Source organism: Chiloscyllium punctatum, chromosome 46 (assembly GCF_047496795.1).
Source record: "Chiloscyllium punctatum isolate Juve2018m chromosome 46, sChiPun1.3, whole genome shotgun sequence".
Lineage (NCBI taxonomy): Eukaryota > Metazoa > Chordata > Chondrichthyes > Orectolobiformes > Hemiscylliidae > Chiloscyllium > Chiloscyllium punctatum.
Genome location: NC_092784.1, coordinates 37,610,082 through 37,632,185, shown reverse-complemented (window position 1 = coordinate 37,632,185; position 22,104 = coordinate 37,610,082). Strand labels below are relative to the sequence as shown.

At 53.9% G+C, this 22,104-nt stretch overlaps 1 protein-coding gene across 1 annotated transcript in view; it reads left to right on the top strand.

Annotated features, from left to right (window-relative positions):
• The window catches only part of LOC140468080 (uncharacterized), a 97,309-nt gene that overhangs the window by 32,129 nt on the left and 43,076 nt on the right, over window positions 1–22,104 (top strand). The window contains exons 2-3 of the mRNA XM_072564264.1: window positions 4,585–5,178; window positions 21,179–22,030. Coding sequence (XP_072420365.1) covers window positions 4,585–5,178; window positions 21,179–22,030 — 1,446 coding nt within the window. The remainder of the gene's footprint in view (window positions 1–4,584; window positions 5,179–21,178; window positions 22,031–22,104) is intronic.

Here is a 22,104-nt window from a genome sequence, read left to right as displayed (position 1 = left end):
CACCCTATTCCAGGGTGGTGTGTAATGTTGATGTCGATCTGTCCTGTGCACTGTTACTGGGTGGTGTGTAATGGTGTCGATCTGTCCTGCACACTGTTATAGGGAGGTGTGTAATGTTGGTGTCGATCTGTCCTGTGCACTGTTACAGGTTGGTATGTAATGTTGGTGTCGTTCTGTCCTGCACGCTGTTACAGGGTGGGGTGTAATGTTGGTGTCGATCTGTCCTGCACACTGTTACAGGGTGGGGTGTAATGTTAGTCTCGATCAGTCCTGCACACTGGATTCTGGAGTTGCAGAGTGAATGTTCCATGGGAACGATGCTGCCTGATTGTGGCACACTGCGCATCCTCTCCTCCTCCTCTCTCCTGACCACCCTGAGTATCTGACCCATTTCTCCCTCCAATGTTATGCTTTTACTGATTCACTTTAATATATTCGAACTCCCCAACATAACGTTAGTTCCCACCACCCACCTTTCATCCACAAGGGATTTGACACTGCAAGAAAGCGTCTATTATTTTGTAAAAGAAAGCTGGCAGTTATCCTGCCTCCTTCTTGGAATTTCTCTTCCCAAGCTGAACACAACCCTGTTTGAAGCCTTGGTGTGGTTGAGAATTCCTGCTCCATCTGCTCGAGGTTTGGCAGCTTGTATAGCTGCAGATTCCGGGCCTGGTTTGGAATGGGTGAAGTGTTCGAATGTGGTTCATCTGTCCCTGGAAAGGCTGGAATTAACCGAGTGATTTTATAGCTAGCATCAGACTCCGTGCCCCTGAGCCTTTCCTGAACTTCCTGCACGTGGAACACTGGTGCATTTGTATCTGCTGCCCCCTTCCTTTCTCTCCCCACACCTCTCCTCTTCACTCCCTCCTTCCATCCCTGCACTCTGCCCTCCTCCGGGGAATCTAAACGGACCCAAATCAAAACAGCATCGTTCCTCTCAGTGTGTTTCGAGCCCTGTGAAGTGGCAATGAAAACTTCCAGATTCAGACACGTCAGAGTGTTGAGATGATGTTGCCAATAAGAGTTTTATTTGGTCCTGTTTCATGTGAACGGTGTATGACTGTTTACCTGTAGCTAAAGTCCAATCATTTTCAATAAAGAATAATTACTTCATACAGAAACCGGGTCTGTTCTTTCTGTTAACCTGGGTCTGATAGTCAGGCAACTTGAAGATTTGCGTGGACTTGTTTTAAAATCTTTAACTTCTGTGTCGACTCAGGGAATAGCGGGTTTGATTTGCAGCACGCTACCCCAGTGCGGTGTAACAGGATACAGCCTCTTGTGTTTATCTTGGTGCTGGGCTGCTTTTATTTCGACCAAACCTTTGCAGAGGAATTCTGTCGTAACTCAGATGTTTTCCAGGTTTGACCTCCCAGTGAGGAGTGGGGCTCCAAGCTGGGCTCACGGCTCTCTCGTTCTGCGTGGCTTGAGACATCGCAGTTTGCTTGGCCAGTTTACAAGCCCTGGTCCTCTCACCAGACAGGAAAACAAATGAAACAGACTGCAGATGCTGGAAATCCGAAACAAAACCAGAAACTCTGCTGGAAAAGCTCAGCACGTCTGGGAGCATCTGTGGAGAAAAATCAGAGTTAAGGTTTCAGGTCCAGTGACCCTTGCTCAGATTCTTCAACAAATCAGAGGGAACAAGTCACTCATTGTCAGCTTTATCCCTTGTACACAGCTTTGCACCGTTCACACCTGCTGTCTCTTAACGTCTGTGTTCTGGCTGTCGGGTTTAGCAGAGGTTTCCCGAGTACACAATCCAGTGTTTAGTTAAACCTGCCCAGTGTGTGGCCTCACTTTGTCTGTTGTTTTTGGTTCATGGGAAGTTGAGGAGCAAGGGTTGGGAATGACAGGAGGAGGTATCTATAGCATCCCCTTCCCCCTCCCCCTCCTCCTTCACCCCCCCCCCCCCCCCCCCCCCCCCCCCCCCCCCCAAGTGTACAGTGAACGGCAGGGTCTTGTCCAAGTTGTTGCACCTTTTCAGATTCAGTGGCTCAGTCAATAGCACTCCCACCTCTGACACACAAAGTGGTGGGTTTGATGCCCCACTCCAGGCCTGAAGGGGGTGGGTTTGATGCCCCACTCCAGGCTCGAAGGGGGTGGGTTTGATGCCCCACTCCAGGGTCGAAGGGGGTGGGTTTGATGCTCCACTCCAGGCCTGAAGGAGGTGGGTTTGATGCCCCACTCCAGGCCTGAAGGGGGTGGGTTTGATGCCCCACTCCAGGCCTGAAAGGGGTGGGTTTGATGCCCCACTCCAGGCTCGAAGGGGGTGGGTTTGATGCCCCACTCCAGGCTCGAAGGGGGTGGGTTTGATGCCCCACTCCAGGCTCGAAGGGGGTGGGTTTGATGCCCCACTCCAGGCTGAAGGGGGTGGGTTCGATGCCCCACACCAGGCCCGAAGGTGGTGGGTTTGATGCCCCACTCCAGGCTCGAAGGGGGTGGGTTTGATGCCCCACTCCAGGCCCGAAGGGGGTGGGTTTGATGCCCCACTCCAGGCCCGAAGGTGGTGGGTTTGATGCCCCACTCCAGGCCTGAAGGTGGTGGGTTTGATGCCCCACTCCAGGGTTGAAGGCGGTGGGTTTGATGCCCCACTCCAGGGTTGAAGGCGGTGGGTTTGATGCCCCATTCCAGGGTTCAAGGGGGTGGGTTTGATGCCCCACTCCAGGCCTGAAGGTGGTGGGTTTAATGCCCCACTCCAGGGTCGAAGGTGGTGGGTTTGATGCCCCACTCCAGGGTCGAAGGGGGTGGGTTTAATGCCCCACTCCAGGGTTCAAGGGGGTGGGTTTGATGCCCCATTCCAGGCCCGAAGGTGGTGGGTTTGATGCCCCACTCCAGGCCTGAATGTGGTGGGTTTGATGCCCCACTCCAGGGTCGAAGGCTGTGCCTCCCTTGGGATGCTGAAGGGTTCTGTATTCTCAGAGAGTCCCGTATCTCAGATGAGACATGAAAGCGTCTGTCCATCTAGGCTGCACAGAAAGATCCCGCGGCCCACAGAGGATCAAGGCAGCGACACCCCCTCCCCCCACCAAACCAAGCTTGCGGAATCTTGCTATGCGCAAGTTGGCTGCTGCATTTCGACATTGACGGCATCAGCTGTAATGTGCTTCGGAGACCTGGTGGTTGTCAGGAATGTGTGTCTTCATTTGACCTCTGCCCCCTTCGTGACTGTTCCTCCGGCCATTTCCTGTAGCCCACCTTCTGCTGAACTCCTTCGGTAAAACCTCTCGATCATTCGGCCTTGGCTTCTCCCCAATCACTTGGAGTGGACTTCTTGTCCATGAACACACCCTTTCACGGGGGTATTCTCATTGTGCACCTTGTTAATCCTCAAGGTAACAGAATGGTCTGAGCCCTTGGGTTGTTTGATCGGTGAGAACTTACCTTCCAATTGGTGCTGAAGGAATAGATGATAGACTTGGGGGAGACAGGGGACAGGGGGGTGAGTATCGAGGAGGATTGGGGTTTGTCTGGTAACACCCCAGATATTATAAAAGGCAGGCGATAGTGTAAAGGCATGTTAAAGGGTGCAGACAGCCCACCTGAGAGTGGATTTAGATTAGGATCAAGTGGGGTAAAACACTGTGGCAGGATTAACAAACTCACCTCCCTCCCGAGTGCTGATGTTTCAGGATTTGACAGCAGTTCAGCTACTGATCCATCAGGAACGCTATTCTGTGGAATTCCGCAGATTTCCACACACCTTCCTCATTTGGCTGCTATCCATCTCCCTATCCCCCTCACAACCTGAATCCCCTTGATATCTCTCTCACTCTCCACACACACACACACACACATACAGACACACAGACACACACACACATATACACACACATACACACGCACATACATATACACACACACAGACACACACACACATATACACACACACACGCACAAACACACACACATACACACACACACACACAGAGACACACAGGCACACACACATATACAGACACACACAGACACATACACACACACACAGACACACACACAACATACAGACACACGCAGACACACACACAGACACACACACGTACACACACACAGACACACACACGTACACACACACAGATACACACACACATACACACACAGACACACACACACACATGCACACACACACAGAGACACACATACACATATACACACACACATACTCACAGACACACACACACAGACGGAGTGTTTGACGGAGAAAATGTACAGAAAGCTTCTCTTTCTGTCTAAGTAGGTAGAGGGGGCTTTACTGGCTGTTTAAGAGAGTAGAGGGAGCTTTACTTGCTGTAGAGAGGTGCTTCATTTCGGTTTAGGAGGGTAGATGCAGCTTTCCTCTGTATCTAACCCCATGCTGTCCATGTCCTGGGACTGTTTGATTGGGACAGTGTCGAGAGAGCTTTACTTGCAGTTTAAAGGACTTGGGAGGTGGGGGGAAGCTTTATTGCAAAGTTCAGACCCTGAGCCAATAGGTTTGTGTATTTTAGTTCTGTCCTCAGTGTTGCTGTTTTCTGCTCCTGATTGTTAGTTAAGTCCAGTCACCGGGTTGCTTCAGAGCTGCTATTTTATTTTGTTTTCATCCAGAGTCCGATGTTACAGAAAGGATACCAGTGGCTGTGTGTCCAGAGGCTACCCAGGATCCCAGGTCAGAGGCCAGTGAGATACAACCCAACAGAGTGGACCCAGTGGACCCAGCCAGTGAGAGGTTCATTGGGTGCCTCCCATCCTCCAGTGGATCTCAGAGCCTTGCTAGTAGCCATGTGGACTATGGTGGTTCTGCCACATGCCCAGTCAGCCTGGCATCCTGGTCCTCCCAGACTCCGGGCGCTGCTGCAACCTCAAGGACTCGGGGCACCATGGAGGAGAGCGCGATCTGGTACAACCCCATCCCAGAGGAAGGCCACCTGGCTCGGCCACCCCAGAGACGGAAGACCAGCCGGGCACAGTGGTACGTGGAGGTGCCCTCCCCAACAGGCGCTGGGCCCCCTTCCAGTGACAGGGTGGGGCAGCATGGTGGTGTTGATGCTGTGTCGGCTGGCACTGACATAGTGCAGGAGCAGCGGGTAGCGAGGTGTGCTACCGGGTCATCGCCTCCACCCACCCACCGTCCCTCAGTGCCAGTCGCTTGTGTATCGTGGAGCGGGGGTCAGACAGGGAGCAGTGCACAGAAACCCACAGGTGAGAAACAACTCCGATGCACTTGTTCCCCAATAACCCAGGCCCTCTCCACAACTGGATCTGGGGCCAGTGTCGACAATGACAGCATCCCTTCACATCCACCGATAAACAGCGGGCACTGTTGGGAATGCTGTGCGAGGTTAATAATCCGTAGGACGTGGGCCAGGCTAGCATTTATTACCCATCTCTAACTGTCCGGAGGGGGGAGAAGAGGCACCCGGATTGCTGTGTGTCTGGAGTCACATGTAGGCCAGCTTCCTTCCCTAAACGACATTAGTGAAATGGATGGGTTTTTCCAATAGTTCAGAGAATCTCGACAGTCTGGAAGCAGGACATTTACCCCACTGACCCTCCGAAGGACATCCCACCAGCCAGACCCATCAACCTGGCCTAGCCCTGTAACGCTGCATTTCCCAGGGTTAACCCACCCATACGGATACAGGCCTATACATCCCTGACACTGTGAGCATGTTCCCATGTCTAACCCACCCTGACCTGCACATCCCTGACACTGTGAGCATGTTCCCATGTCTAACCCACCCTGACCTGCACATCCCTGACACTGTGAGCATGTTCCCATGTCTAACCCACCCTGACCTGCACATCCCTGACACTGTGAGCATGTTCCCATGTCTAACCCACCCTGACCTGCACATCCCTGACTCTGTGAGTATGTTCCCATGTCTAACCCACCCTGACCTGCACATCCCTGACACCGTGGGTAAGTTCCCATGTCTAACCCACCCTGACCAGCACATCCCTGACTCTGTGAGTATGTTCCCATGTCTAACCCACCCTGACCTGCACATCCCTGACTCTGTGGGTAAGTTCCCATGTCTAACCCACCCTGACCTGCACATCCCTGACTCTGTGAGTATGTTCCCATGTCTAACCCACCCTGACCTGCACATCCCTTACACTGTGAGCATGTTCCCATGTCTAACCCACCCTGACCTGCACATCCCTTACACTGTGAGTATGTTCCCATGCCTAACCCACCTAATGTGCACACCTTTGGACTGTGGGAGGAAACCAGAGCTCCCAGAGGAAACCCACGCAGACATGGGGAGAATGTGCAAACTCCACACAGACAGCTGCCCTAGGCTGGAATTGAACCCAGGTCCCTGGCACTATGAAAATTCATGGCCATCATTAGACTCTTAATTCCCGAAATTTACGTTACCTGGGTCTCTGGATTAATAGTCTAGTGACAATCCCAGTGAGTGATCAGCTCCCTGGTGTTTAGTGTCCTGAGGAACCTGCTCTCGCACTGTTCCTCTCCTGTGTGAGGGGCTACTTACCGATCAGCAAGAGGCTGCCATGTTTGAGGAGGGGACTGGCACCACATCAAGGTCTGTCCATGTAAGGGAGATGAGCAGCAGCTTTCCTTCCCCCTGGGTCACTGCCTTTGTTCTCCCTGTGCATTGACAGGACGTGAATGGCTCTGACCTTTGCCGTCCATCCCCTGAGGCAGTGGTTGAGAATTGGCCTTTTGAGCCACCGTGCTCTATGGGCTGTGGGTTCACCCACAGTGTTTACCTCAGTAGCAGCTGGACTGAGAGGCTGTCTTAGAGGGTCATTGCGCTGGGTCTGGAGTCACGTGTAGGCCAACGCCTGCAAAATTTCCTTCCCTAAAGTACATTAGAATAGAGTCATAGAGCACAGAAATAGACCGTTCATTCCAACTCATCCACGCTGACTAAATGTTTCTGAAAGTGAATCAATCCCATATCCAACATTTGGCCCACATCTCTCGAAACCAATCCTTCCCCTGTACCTGTTCAGGTGTCTTTTAAATGTTGGAATTGTGAAGTTGTTGGTCAGTTTGTTGAGCTTTGTGATTTTCTTGCAAATGTTTTGTCTCCCTCCTGGTTGACATCTTCAGTGCTGTGTGCTGTGGAGCCTCTGGGTTAAGGGCTGTCGTTGTGATTTGCCCCAAGTTTATACACTTCTGCCTGTTGTGGCAGGGGTTATACTGTAGAGGTCTGTAGACGGGGTCTGTTTCAACATGTTGTAACTCTACTTACATCTACCATTTCCTCTGGCAGCTTGTTCCATATGTGCACCATCCTTCTGTGTGTAAAAAATTGGCCCCTTGGATCCCTTTTAAATCTTTCCCCCTCATCTTAATCCTATGCCTTCCAGTTCTGAATTCCAACCCCCCGTCCCCCAAACCAGGAAAAAGACTTTGTCTATTTACTCTATCCATGCCCCTCATGATTTTACGAACTGGGCGGCACAGTGACTCAGTGGTTAGCACCAGGGACCCGGGTTCGATTCCAGCCTTGGGTAACTGTCTGTGTGGAGTTTGCACATTCCCCCCGTGTCTCCGTGGGTTTCCTCTGGGTGCTCCGGGTTCACCCCACAGTCCAAAGATGTACAGGTGAATTGGCCATGCTATATTGCCCATAGTGTTAGGCGCATTAGTTGGAGGGAAATGGGTCTGGGTGGGTTACTCTTCAGAGGGTTGGTGTGGACTTGTTCGGCTGAAGGGCCTGTTTCCACACTGTAGACAATAGACAATAGGTGCAGGAGTAGGCCATTCTGCCCTTCGAGCCTGCACCACCATTCAATATGATCATGGCTGATCATCCTTAATCAGTATCCTGTTCCTGCCTTATCTCCATAACCCTTGATTCCACAATCCTTGAGAGCTCTATCCAACTCTTTCTTAAATGAATCCAGAGACTGGGCCTCCACTGCCCTCTGGGGCAGAGCATTCCACACAGCCACCACTCTCTGGGTGAAGACGTTTCTCCACCCTCACACCCCTCCCCAATCCTCACCCCCACACCCCTCCCCAATCCTCACCCCTCACTCCTCCCAAATCCGCACCCCTCAGTCCTCCCCAATCCTCACCCCTCACCCGTCCCCAATCTCACCCCCTCACCCCTACCCAATCCTCACCCCCACACCCCTCCCCAATCCTTAGCCCCACACCCCTCCCCAATCCTCACCCCCACCCCTCCCTAATCCACTCACCCACATCCCTCCCCACTCCTCACCCCTTCACACCTCCTCAATCCATCCCCCCAATCCATCCCAACACACCCTCTCAATTCACACCCCTCCCCAATCCTCACCCCGTCACTCCTCCCCAATCCTCAACCGCACCCCTCCCCAATCCTCACCCCCCCACACCCCTCCCCAATCCTCACCCCCCACACCCCTCCCCAATCCTCACCCCCCACACCCCTCCCCAATCCTCACCCCCCACACCCCTCCCCAATCCTCACCCCCCACACCTCTCCCCAATCCTCACACCCACACCCCTCCCCAATCCTCACCCCCCCACACCCCTCCCCAATCCTCACCCCCCACACCTCTCCCCAATCCTCACCCCCCACACCCCTCCCCAATCCTCACCCCCCACACCCCTCCCCAATCCTCACCCCCCATACCCCTCCCCAATCCTCACCCCCCACACCTCTCCCCAATCCTCACCCCCGACACCCCTCCCCAATCCTCACCCCCCACACCCCTCCCCAATCCTCACCCCCCACACCTCTCCCCAATCCTCACACCCACACCCCTCACCAATTCTCAACCACACCCCTCCCCAATCCACAACCCCACCCCACCCCAATCCTCACCCCCTCACTCCTCCCCAATCCTCACCCTCACCCCGTCCCCAATCCACACACCCACACCCCTCCCCAATCCTCAAACCATCCCACCCCTCCCCAATCCTCTCACCCCCACTCCTCCCCAATCCTCACCCCCACACCTCTCCCCAATCCTCAAACCATCACCCCACCCCTCCCCAATCCTCGCCCCTCACTCCTCCCCAATCCTCACCCCCTCACCAATCCTCATCCCACTCCCCTCCCCAATCCTCACCCCTCACCCCTCCTCAATCTCACCCCCTCACCCCACCCCAATCCTCACCCCCAAACCCCTCCCCAATCCTTAGCCCCACACCCTTCCCAATCCTCAACCGCACCCATCCCCAATCCTCACCCCCACCCCTCCCTAATCCACTCACCCACATCCCTCCCCAATCCTCACCACCTCACACCTCCTCAATCCATCCCCCCAATCCACCCCAACACCCCTTCTCATTCACACCCCTCCCCAATCCTCACCCCTCCCCTATCCTGACACCCACCCCTCCCCAATCCTCACCCCCACATCTCTCCCCAAACCTCTCACCCACAGCCCTCCCAATCCTCACCCCCTCACCTCTCACCCCTCCCCAATCCTCGCCCCCCACCCGCCTCCCCAAACCTCACCCCCTCACCCCTCCCCAATCCTCACCCCCACATCTCTCCCCAATCCTCACACCCACACCCCTCCCAATCCTCATCCCCACACCCCTCCCAATCCTCACCCTCCTCCCCTCCCCAATCCTCACCTCCACATCCCTCCCCAATCCTCCCCCTCACTCCTCCCCACTCCTCACCGCCACACCTCTCCCAATCCTCACCACCCTCACCCCTCCCCACTCCTCACCTCCACACCCTTCCCCAATCCTCACCCCTCCCCTATCCTGACACCCACCCCTCACCAATTCTCATCCCTTCACCCCTCCCCAATACTCATGCCCCAAATCCCTCCCCAATCCTCGCCCCCACACCCCTCCTCAATCATCACTCCCCACACCCCTCCCTAATCCTCTCCCCTTCTCCCCTACTCCCCTCCCCAATCCTCGCCCCCACACCCCTCCTCAATCATCACTCCCCACACCCCTCCCTAATCCTCTCCCCTTCTCCCCTACTCCCCTCCCCAATCCTCGCCCCCCACATCCCTCCCTAATCATCACTCCCCACACCCCTCCCCAATCCTCGCCCCCACACCCCTCCTCAATCATCACTCCCCACACCCCTCCCTAATCCTCACACCTTCTCCCCTACACCCCTCCCCAATCCTCGCGCCCCACACGCCTCCCCAATCATCACTCCCCTCACCCCTCCCAATCCTCACCCCCACACCCCGCCCCAATCCTCACCCCCCCACACCCCGCCCCAATCCTCACCCCCCACACCCCTCCCCAATCCTCACCCCCACACCCCTCCCAATCCTCACCCCCACACCCCTCCCAATTCTCACCCCCCCACACCCCTCCCCAATCCTCACCCCCCCACACCCCTCCCCAATCCTCACCCCCCACACCCCTCCCCAATCCTCACCCCCCACACCCCTCCCCAATCCTCACCCCCCACACCCCTCCCCAATCCTCACCCCCCACACCCCTCCCCAATCCTCACCCCCCACACCTCTCCCCAATCCTCACCCCCGACACCCCTCCCCAATCCTCACCCCCCACACCCCTCCCCAATCCTCACCCCCCACACCTCTCCCCAATCCTCACACCCACACCCCTCACCAATTCTCAACCACACCCCTCCCCAATCCACAACTCCACCCCACCCCAATCCTCACCCCCTCACTCCTCCCCAATCCTCACCCTCACCCCGTCCCCAATCCACACACCCACACCCCTCTCCAATCCTCAAACCATCCCACCCCTCCCCAATCCTCACCCCCACACCTCTCCCCAATCCTCAAACCATCACCCCACCCCTCCCCAATCCTCGCCCCTCACTCCTCCCCAATCCTCACCCCCTCACCAATCCTCATCCCACTCCCCTCCCCAATCCTCACCCCTCACCCCTCCTCAATCTCACCCCCTCACCCCACCCCAATCCTCACCCCCAAACCCCTCCCCAATCCTTAGCCCCACACCCTTCCCAATCCTCAACCGCACCCATCCCCAATCCTCACCCCCACCCCTCCCTAATCCACTCACCCACATCCCTCCCCAATCCTCACCACCTCACACCTCCTCAATCCATCCCCCCAATCCACCCCAACACCCCTTCTCATTCACACCCCTCCCCAATCCTCACCCCTCCCCTATCCTGACACCCACCCCTCCCCAATCCTCACCCCCACATTTCTCCCCAAACCTCTCACCCACAGCCCTCCCAATCCTCACCCCCTCACCTCTCACCCCTCCCCAATCCTCGCCCCCCACCCGCCTCCCCAAACCTCACCCCCTCACCCCTCCCCAATCCTCACCCCCACATCTCTCCCCAATCCTCACACCCACACCCCTCCCAATCCTCACCCCCACACCCCTCCCAATCCTCACCCTCCTCCCCTCCCCAATCCTCACCTCCACATCCCTCCCCAATCCTCCCCCTCACTCCTCCCCACTCCTCACCGCCACACCTCTCCCAATCCTCACCACCCTCACCCCTCCCCACTCCTCACCTCCACACCCTTCCCCAATCCTCACCCCTCCCCTATCCTGACACCCACCCCTCACCAATTCTCATCCCTTCACCCCTCCCCAATACTCATGCCCCGAATCCCTCCCCAATCCTCGCCCCCACACCCCTCCTCAATCATCACTCCCCACACCCCTCCCTAATCCTCTCCCCTTCTCCCCTACTCCCCTCCCCAATCCTCGCCCCCCACATCCCTCCCTAATCATCACTCCCCACACCCCTCCCCAATCCTCGCCCCCACACCCCTCCTCAATCATCACTCCCCACACCCCTCCCTAATCCTCACACCTTCTCCCCTACACCCCTCCCCAATCCTCGCGCCCCACACGCCTCCCCAATCATCACTCCCCTCACCCCTCCCAATCCTCACCCCCACACCCCTCCCAATCCTCACTCCCACACTCTTCCCCCACACTCTTCCCCCATCCACACCCCCTCACCCCTCCCCACTCCTCACCTCCACACCCCTCCCCAATCCTCCCCCCCACACCCCTCCCCAATCCTCACCCACACACCTCTCCCCACTCCTCACCGCACACCCCTCCCAAATCTCACCCCCACACCCTCCCCACTCACCTCCACACCCCTCCCCAATCCTCACCCCCCACACCCCTTCCCAGTCCTCACCCCCCACACCCCTCCCCAATCCTCACCCCCTCACCCCTCCCCAATCCTCACCCCCTCACCCCTCCCCAATCCTCACCCCCACACCCCTCCCCAATCCTCAAATCATCACCCCTCCCCAATCCTCACCCCTCACTTCTCCCAAATCCGCACCCCTCACTTCCTCCCCAATCCTCACCCCCTCACCAATCCTCACCCCCACACCCCTCCCCAATCCTCACCCCTCACCTCTCCCCAATCTCACCCCGTCACCCCTCCCCAATTCTCACCCCCACACCCCTCACCAATCCTTAGCCCCACGCCCCTCCCCAATCGTCAACCACACCCCTCCCAATCCTCACCCCCTCACCCCTCCCCAATCCTCACCCCCACCCCTCCCTAATCCACTCACCCACATCCATCCCCACTCCTCACCCCCTTACACCTCCTCAATCCATCCCCCCAATCCACCCCAACACCCCTTCTCATTTACACCCCTCCCCAATCCTCACCCCTCCCCTATCCTGACACCCACCCCTCCCCAATCCTCACCCCCACATCTCTCCCCAAACCTCTCACCCACAGCCCTCCCAATCCTCACCCCCTCACCCCCCACCCCTCCCCAATCCTCTCCCCCACACCCCTCGTCAATCATCACTCCCCACACCCCTCCCCAATCCTCACCCATTCTCCCCTACACCCCTCCCCAATCCTCGCCCCCACACCCCTCCTCAATCATCACTCCCCACACCCCTCCCCAATCCTCACCCCTTCTCCCCTACACCCCTCCCCAATCATCACTCCCCACCCGCCTACCCAATCCTCACCCCTCACCCTCCCAATCCTCACCCCCACACCCCTCCCAATCCTCACCCCTCACACTCTCCCCAATCCATACCCCCTCACCACTCCCCACTCCTCACCTCCACACCCCTCCCCAATCATCACTCCCCACCCGCCTACCCAATCCTCGCCCCTACCCAATCCTCACCCCCTCACCCTCCCAATCCTCACCCCCACACCCCTCCCAATCCTCACCCCTCACACTCTCCCCAATCCATACCCCCTCACCACTCCCCACTCCTCACCTCCACACCCCTCCCCAATCATCACTCCCCACCCGCCTACCCAATCCTCACCCCCACACCCCTCCCCAATCCTCACCCCCACACCCCTCCCCAATCCTTACCTTTTCCCAATCCTCACCCCCTCACCCCTCCTCCATCCATACCCCCACACCCCTTCCAATCCTCAACACCCATTCATGATGCCCTTCTATGTACCCACAGCCTGGTTATCTTCAGTTGACTCCTTACACAGCCCCCATTCTTAAATCCACACCACCATCTCCCCCCACCCCACTTTCCTGCTATTTTGCTCATAAGCCCTGATTCCTTTATTAATTAAACAGCCATCTCGCGTAGCCTTGTAGGTACTTGATGACCCAACCCAACAGGTGTACATGCTGAAGAGTTTCACAGCCTTATTACCCCCTCTGCGGGCAAAACTTCCTGATCTTCTGTATGCAGGCCCTTAGAGTCATAAAGTCATAGAGGTGTACAGCATGGAAACAGACCCTTCGGTCCAACCCGTCCATGCCGACCAAATATCCCAACCCAATCTAGTCCCAACTGCCAGCACCCGGCCCATATCCCTCCAAACCCTTCCTATTTAGGGTGTAAGTTTGCTCACTGAGCTGTAGGTTTGATATCCAAATGTTTCATTACCTGGCGAGGTAACATCATCAGTGGCGACCTCCAAGTGAAGCGAAGCTGTTGTCTCCTGATTTCTATTTATATCTTTCTCCTGAATGGGGTCCCTGGGGTTTGTGGTGATGTCATTTCCTGTTGGTTTTCTGAGGGGTTGAAAGATGGCATCTAGATCTATGTGTTTGTTTATGGTGTTGTGGTTGGAGTGCCAGACCTCTAGGAATTCTCTGACATGTCTTTGCTTAGCCTGTCCCAGGATAGATGTGTTGTCCCAGTCAAAATGGTGGGTTTTTTTCATCCGTGTGTAGGGCCACCTACACACCATTTTGACTGGGACAACACATCTATCCTGGGACAGGCTAAGCAAAGACATGCCAGAGAATTCCTAGAGGTCTGGCACTCCAACCACAACACCATAAACAAACACATAGATCTAGATGCCATCTTTCAACCCCTCAGAAAACGAACAGGAAATGACATCACCACAAACCCCAGGGACCCCATTCAGGAGAAAGATATAAATAGAAAGCAGGAGACAACAGCTTCGTTTCACTTGGAGATCACCACTGATGATGTTACCTAGCCAGGTAATGAAACATCTGGATATCAAACCTACAGCTCAGCGAGCAAACCTACATCCTAAACCTCAACCTGAGCTACAAACCTTCACCAACCTTGCGAAAACCCTTCCTATTCATATACCCATTCAAATGCCTCTTAAATGTTGCAATTGTACCAGCCTCCACCACATCCTCTGGCAGCTCATTCCATACACATACCACCCTCTGCGCGAAAAAGTTGCCCCTTAGGTCTCTTTTATATCTTTCCCCTCTCACCCTAAACCTACCCCTCTAGTTCTGGACTCCCGACCCCAGGGAAAAGACTTTGTCTATTTACCCTATCCATGCCCATCATAATTTCGTAAACCTCTATAAGGTCACCCCTCAGCCTCCGATGCTCCAGGGAAAACAGCCCCAGCCTGTTCAGCCTCTCCCTATAGCTCAAATCCTCTAACCCTGGCAACATCCTTGTAAATATTTTCTGAACCCTTTCAAGTTTCACAACATCTTTCCGATAGGAAGGAGGCCAGAATTGTACGCAATATTCCAGCAGTGGCCTAACTAATGTCCTGTACAGCCGCAACATGGCCTCCCAATTCCTGTACTCAATACTCTGACCAACAAAGGAAAGCATACCAAACGCCTTCTCCACTATCCTATCTACCTGCGACTCCACTTTCAAAGAGCTATGAACCTGCACTCCAAGGTCTCTTTGTTCAGCAACACTCCCGAGGACCTTACCATTAAGTGTATAAGTCCTGCTAAGATTTGCTTTCCCAAAATGCAGTACCTCGTATTTATCTGAATTAAACTCCATCTGCCACTTCTCAGCCCATTGGCCCATCTGGTCCAGATCCTGTTGTAATCTGAGGTAACCCTCTTCGCTGTCCACGACACCTCCAATTTTGGTGTCATCTGCAAACTTACTAACTGTACCTCTTATGCTCGCATCCAAATCATTTATGTGAATGACAAAAAGTAGAGGACCCAGCACTGATCCTTGTGGCACTCCACTGGTCACAGGCCTCCAGTCTGAAAAACAACCCTCCACCACCACCACCATCCTCTGTCTTCTACCTTTGAGCCAGTTCTGTATCCAAATGGTTAGTTCTCCCTGTATTCTGTGAGATCTAACCTTGCTAATCAGTCTCCCATGGGAACCTAGTCGAATGCCTTACTGAAGTCCATATAGATCCCATCTACTGCTCTGCCCTCATCAATCCTCTTTGTTACTTCCTCAAAAAATCAAATTTGTGAGACATGATTTCCCACATGCAAGGCTATGTTGACTATCCCTAATCAGTCCTTGCCTTTCCAAATACATGTACATTCTGTCCCTCAGAATTCCCTCCAACAACTTGCCCACCACTGAGGTCAGGCTCACTGGTCTATAGTTCCCTGGCTTGTCATTACCACCCTTCTTAAACAGTGGCACCACGTTAGCCAACCTCCAGTCTCCTGGCACCTCACCTGTGACTATCGATGATACAAATATCTCAGTAAGAGGCCCAGCAATCACTTCTCTAGCTTCCCACAGAGTTCTTGGGTACACCTGATCAGGTCCTGGGGATTTATCCACTTTTAACTGTTTCAAGACATCCAGCACTTCCTTCTCTGTAATCTGGACATATTGCAAGATGTCACCATCTATTTCCCTACAGTCTATATCTTCCATATCCTTTTCCACAGTAAATACTGATGCAAAATATTCATTTAGTATCTCCCCCATTTTCTGTGGCTCCACACAACGGCCGCCTTGCTGATCTTTGAGGGGCCCTATTGTCTCCCTTTTGTCCTTAATATATTTCTAAAAACCCTATAGATTCTCCTTAATTCTATTTGCCAAAGCTATCTCATGTCCCCGTTTTGCCCTCCTGATTTCCCTCTTAAGTATATTCTTACTTCCTTTATACTCTTCTAAGGATTCACTCAGTCTATCCTTTCTGTATCTTCCATATGTTTCCTTCTTTTTCTTCACCAAACCCTCAATTTCTTTAGTCATCCAGCATTCCCTATACCTACCAGCCTTTCCTTTCACCCAGACAGGAATATACTTTCTCTGGATTCTTGTTATCTCATTTCTGAAGGCTCCCCATTTTCCAGCCGTCCCTTTACCTGCGAACATCTGCCTCCAATCAGCTTTTGAAAGTTTGTGCCTAATATTGTCAAAATCAGCCTTCCCCCAATTTAGAACTTCAACTTTTAGATCTGGTCTATCCTTTTCCATCACTATTTTAAACTAATAGAATTATGGTCGCTGGCCCCAAAGTGTTCCCCCACTGACACCTCAGTCACTTGCCCTGCCTTATTTCCCAAGAGTAGATCAAGTTTTGCACCTTCTCTAGTCGGAACATCCACATCCACATGAATCAGAAAACTGTCTTGTACACACTTAATAAATTCCTCTCTATCTAAACCCTTAACACTATGGCAGTCCCAATCTATGTTTGGAGAGTTAAAATCCCCTACCATAACTGTCCTACTATTCTTACAGATAACTGAGATCTCCTTTACAAGTTTTTTTCTCAATTTCCCTCTGACTATTAGGGGCTCTATAATATAATCCCAATAAGGTTATCATCCCTTTCTTATTTCTCAGTTCCATCCAAATAACTTCCCTGGATGTATTTCCGGGAATATCCTCCCTCAGCACAGCTGTAATGCTATCCCTTATCAAACATGCCACTCCCCCTCCTCTCTTCCCTCCCTTTCTATCCTTCCTGTAGTATTTGTATCCTGGAACATTAAGCTGCCAGTCCTGCCCATCCCTGAGTCATGTTTCTGTAATTGCTATGATATCCCAGTCCCATGTTCCTAACCATGCCCTGAGTTCATCTGCCTTCCCTGTTAGGCCCCTTGCATTGAAATAAATGCAGTTTAATTTATTAGTCCTACCTTGTCCCTGCCTGCCCTGACTGTTTGACTCACTTCTGTTCTCAGCTGTACCCGTCTCAGACCGATCTCTTTCCTCACTATCTCCCTGGGTCCCCCCCACTCCCCCCCCCCCCCCCCCCCCCCACCTTACTAGTTTAAATCCTCCCAAGCAGCTCTAGCAAATTTCCCTTCCAGTATATTAGTCCCCTTCCAATTTAGATGCAATCCGTCCTTCTTGTACAGGTCACTTCTACCCCAAAAGAGATTCCAATGATCCAAAAATGTGAATCCTTCTCCCATACACCAGCTCCTCAGCCATGCATTCATCTGCTCTGTCCTCCTATTCCTGCCCTCACCAGCTCGTAGCACTGGGAGTAATCCAGATATTACTACCCTTGAGGACCTCCTTTTTAAATTTCTGCCTAACTCTCTTTACTCTCCCTTCAGAGTCTCAACCTTTTCCCTTCCAATGTCGTTGGTTCCAATGTGGACAATGACCTCCTGCTGGCCCCTCTCCCCCATGAGAACATTCTGCACCCTCTCTGAGACATCCTTGATCCTGGCACCAGGGAAACAACACACCATTCTGCTTTTTCTCTGCTAGCCACAGAAACATCTGTCTGTACCTCTGACTACAGAATCCCCTAACACAATTGATCGCTTGGAAGCTGACGTACCCCCCGTTGCATTGGAGCCAGTCTCAATACCACAAACTTGGCTGTTCATGCTACGTTCCCCTGGGAATCCAGCACCCCGTACATTTTCCAAAATAGCATACCTGTTTGAAATGGGTATGTCCACAAAAGACTCCTGCGCTAGTGCCGACCTCTCTTACCCTTCCTGGAGTTAACCCATCTATGTGACTGTACCTGAGATTTTCCCCCCTTCCTATAACTGCCATCCATCACATACTGTTGCTGTTGCAAATTCCTCATCGCTTCTATCTGTCTCTCCAACCGATCCACTCGATCTGATAAGATTCACATCCAACCCCATTCATGGCAGATATGATCCGCAGTATCCCTTAAACTCTCTATAAACTCTCACATCTGACAAGAAGTACATATCACTGCAAAGGCCATTTTTGCTCCTTCACAATCTACAGACCCAGAAAATAACACCGTCTTAATCCTCTACAAACACTGTCCCAGGTGAAATTAATAGCTATGGTTTATATTTTAAGTTTAATCAAGAGACTTATCTCCAAAAACATATAATCAAGAAAGAATCCACCATACTCACTACTGCAGCCTTTCTCTTGGACAGACTTAAAACAATAATTAACTTATCTGATTCTGTATCTGAACTTCGCCCAACAGTTCCTCCAAGATTAGTTGTGAATTTCACTGTTTGTTAATTTTCCCAGGCGCACTCCGATGTCCAACGATACACAAATTCAAACAGCAAAGGCGGTAACTGTGCAGGTTCTCTCTCTCTCTCTCTCCTGCACTGTCCTCACCATGTGCTTCCTTTGTCTGCTCTTCTCCCTGTTAAACTGCTGTTGTTTTGACTTTTTTTTCCAAAGCTCCAAAACAATTCCTCAGAGATTTCCCCCCCCCCCCCCCCCCACCCCATGTCCTGGAGTCTCCCTCAGAGGGTGACAGCCTTCCTACATTCAGCCTGGTGATTCCTGTTGAGAATTCAGTTTTGAGTTTGTTCCCTCCCCCTCTCTGTGTAGATGAGGTCATGGTGGATGGTCCCATAGCCCAGTTTGTAATACTGGCCCTCGGCTCAGGCTGGATTTGCACAGCCCATGGGTTTGGCAGGTTTCGGGGGCTGTGGTAGGGTGTGGGTGGGGTTTGAGGTGGAGAATGTACCGGATTGCTGGAGTTAGACAGGTGGGAAGGTCAATGGGATTAGGATTGGTTGAAGGGTACTTGGGTTTAGGGTGGATTGGGTAGTTTTGGGATTAGGGTGGGTTGGGGGGGTTGAGGACAGGTTGGGATGAGGGTGAATTGAGGGGGTGTTGGGATTAGGGTACATTGAGGGGGTGTGGGGATTGTGGGGTGAGGAGGTGTTGGGATTAGGGTTGGTTGGGATTAGGGTGGATTGAGGGGGTGTTGGGATTAGGGTGGGTTGGGGGGTGTCAGGATTAGGGTGGGTTCAGGGTGTGTCAGGATTATGGTGGGTTGAGGGGGTGTCGGGATTAGGTGGGTTGAGGGGGTGTCGGGATTAGGTGGGTTGAGGGGGTGTCGGGATTAGGGTGGGTTGTGGGGGTATTGGGATTAGGGTGGGTTGTGGGGGTATTGGGATTAGGGTGGGTTGAGGGGGTTTTGGGATTAGGGTGGGTTGAGGGGGTGTTGGAATTAGGGTGGGTTGAGGAGAATTGGGATTAAGGTGGGGTGAGGGGCTGTTAGGATTAGGGTGGGGTGAGGGAGTGTTGGGATTAGGATGGGGTGAGGGGGTTTTAGGATTAGGGTGGGTTGAGTGGGTGTTGGGATTAGATTGGGTTGAAAGGGTGTTGGGATTAGGGTTGGTTGAGGGGGGGTTGGGTTTAGAGTGGATTGAGGGGAATTGGGATGAGGGTAGGTTGAGGGGGTGTTGGGAGTAGGGTAGGTTGAGGGGTTGTTGGGTTTAGGGTAGGTTGAGGGTGTGTTGAGATTAGGGTGGGGTGAGGGGGTGTTGGGATTAGGGTGGGTTGAGGGGTTGTTGGGTTTAGGCTAGGTTGAGGGTGTGTTGAGGGGTTGGGATTAGGATGGGGTGAGGGGGTATTGGGTTTAGAGTGGTTTTAGGTGAATTGGGATTAAGGTAGGTTGAGGGGGTTTTGGGATTAGGGTGGTTTGAAGGGTATTGGGATTAAGGTAGGTTGATGGGGTGTTGTGATTAGGGTGGGGTGAGGGGGTATTGGATTAGGGTAGGTTGAGGGGATATTGGGATTAGGGTGGGTTGAGGGGGTGTTGGGATTAGGGTGGGTTGAGGGGGTATTGGTATTAGGGTGGGTTGAGGGGGTATTGGTATTAGGGTGGGTTGAGGGGGTATTAGGATTTGGTGGGTTGAGGGCGTGTTGGGATTAGGTTGGGGTGAGGGGATATTGGGATTAGGGTGGGTCGAATGCGTGTTGGCATTAGTGTGGGTTGAAGGGTGTTGGGTTTAGAGTGGTTTGAGGCGAATTGGGATGAGGGTAGGTTGAGGGGGTATTGGGATTAGGGTGGGGTGAGGGGGTGTTGGGATTAGGATAGGTTGAGGGGGTGTTGGGATTAGGGTGGGGTGAGGGGGTATTGGGATTAGGGTGGGGTGAGGGGGTATTGGGATTAGGGTGGGTTGAGGGGTATTGGGATTAGGATGGGTTGAGGGGGTGTTGGGATTAGGGTAGGTTGAGGGGATATTGGGATTAGGGTGGGTTGAGGGGGTATTGGGATTAGGGTGGGTTGAGGGGTATTGGTATTAGGGTGGGTTGAGGGGGTATTAGGATTTGGTGGGTTGAGGGCGTGTTGGGATTAGGTTGGGGTGAGGGGATATTGGGATTAGGGTGGGTTGGGGGGGTGTTGGATTAGGGTGGGTCGAAGGCGTGTTGGCATTAGTGTGGGTTGAAGGGGTGTTGGGTTTAGAGTGGTTTGAGGGGAATTGGGATGAGGGTAGGTTGAGGGGTAGTTGCGATTAGGGTGGGGTGAGGGGGTATTGGGATTAGGGTGGGGTGAGGGGGTGTTGGGATTAGGATAGGTTGAGGGGGTGTTGGGTTAGGGTGGGGTAAGGGGGTATTGGGATTAGGGTGGGTTGAGGGGTATTGGGATTAGGATGGGTTGAGGGGGTGTTGGGATTAGGGTGGGGTGAGGGGGTGTTGGGATTAGGTTGGTTGAGGGGGTGTTGGGTTAGGGTGGGGTAAGGGGGTATTGGGATTAGGGTGGGTTGAGGGGTATTGGGATTAGGATGGGTTGAGGGGGTGTTGGGATTAGGGTGGGTTGGTGGGTATTGGGATCAGGGTGGGTTGGTGGGTATTGGGATCAGGGTGGGTTGAGGGGCCTTGTGGTTAGATGGGCTGAAGGATGTCTTTCTGAAATGATCTCCTTCGTTCTCCGGACAGACGCAGCAGAGGAAAGGCCCGAGATTGGCTGGGGGAGGTCTCCACCGTCACCGTCGACAACGAGCCCTGGGCCACCCAAGAAGATGCCCGGGGCAAGGCGCTCGTTGTCGGACCGGGTCAAGTCCCCGGGCACGGTGCGGCGCCTCTCCATCAAGATGAAGAAGCTGCCGGAGCTGAGACGCAAACTGAGCCTGAGGGGTTCTCCACGGGGCGGCCGCCAGGCTGGAGACACAGGGAGGCCTCCATCCCCTCCCTCATCCCCAGCCTCGAGTATCTCACCATCTGTCTCCAACGTTCTGTGCCGCTACCACCTGGACAGCAGCGTCTCAGCCCGAGGGAGCCTGTGGCCCCGAGCCAAGCTGACACGGAGAGCCAGCACCAAGACCCTGGGCCGGCCTGGTTACCTGAGCGACGGTGACTCCCCTGAGCTGCAGGCTAGGCCTCGGCCTCAGGCCGGGAGTGAGGCCCAAGGCCCCGGGCCACCAGGTACGGACAGCCCAAGGCTGGACCCAGCCGTCTTCCGGCCATACGATGGAGGAGGGGGTGGGGGTGAACAGCAGCGAGGCCTACGGCACCTCTCTGGCCTCATCAATGTGCGGCTGTATGGGGTGGAGCTTCCCCGGGCTGGTCCAGCCGATATCTGCTGTGCCATCCAGGTGGACTCGGTTAGCAAGGCCCGCACCGCTGCCCTCAGCTGCCGCCGTGGCCCTTTCCTGGGCCTTGACCACACCTTCAACCTGGAGCTGGAACGTTCCCGCCTCCTCACACTGCTGCTCTTCAGCTGGGACCCAGCCTCAGCCCGGAACCGACTCTGCTGCCAAGGCACTGCTGCACTTCCACCCCTCTTCACAGGTACCACTCTTCAGGATTCTCCTCTCCCCAATCTTCACCCTCTCCCAAATCTTCATCCATTCTCCAATCTTCAT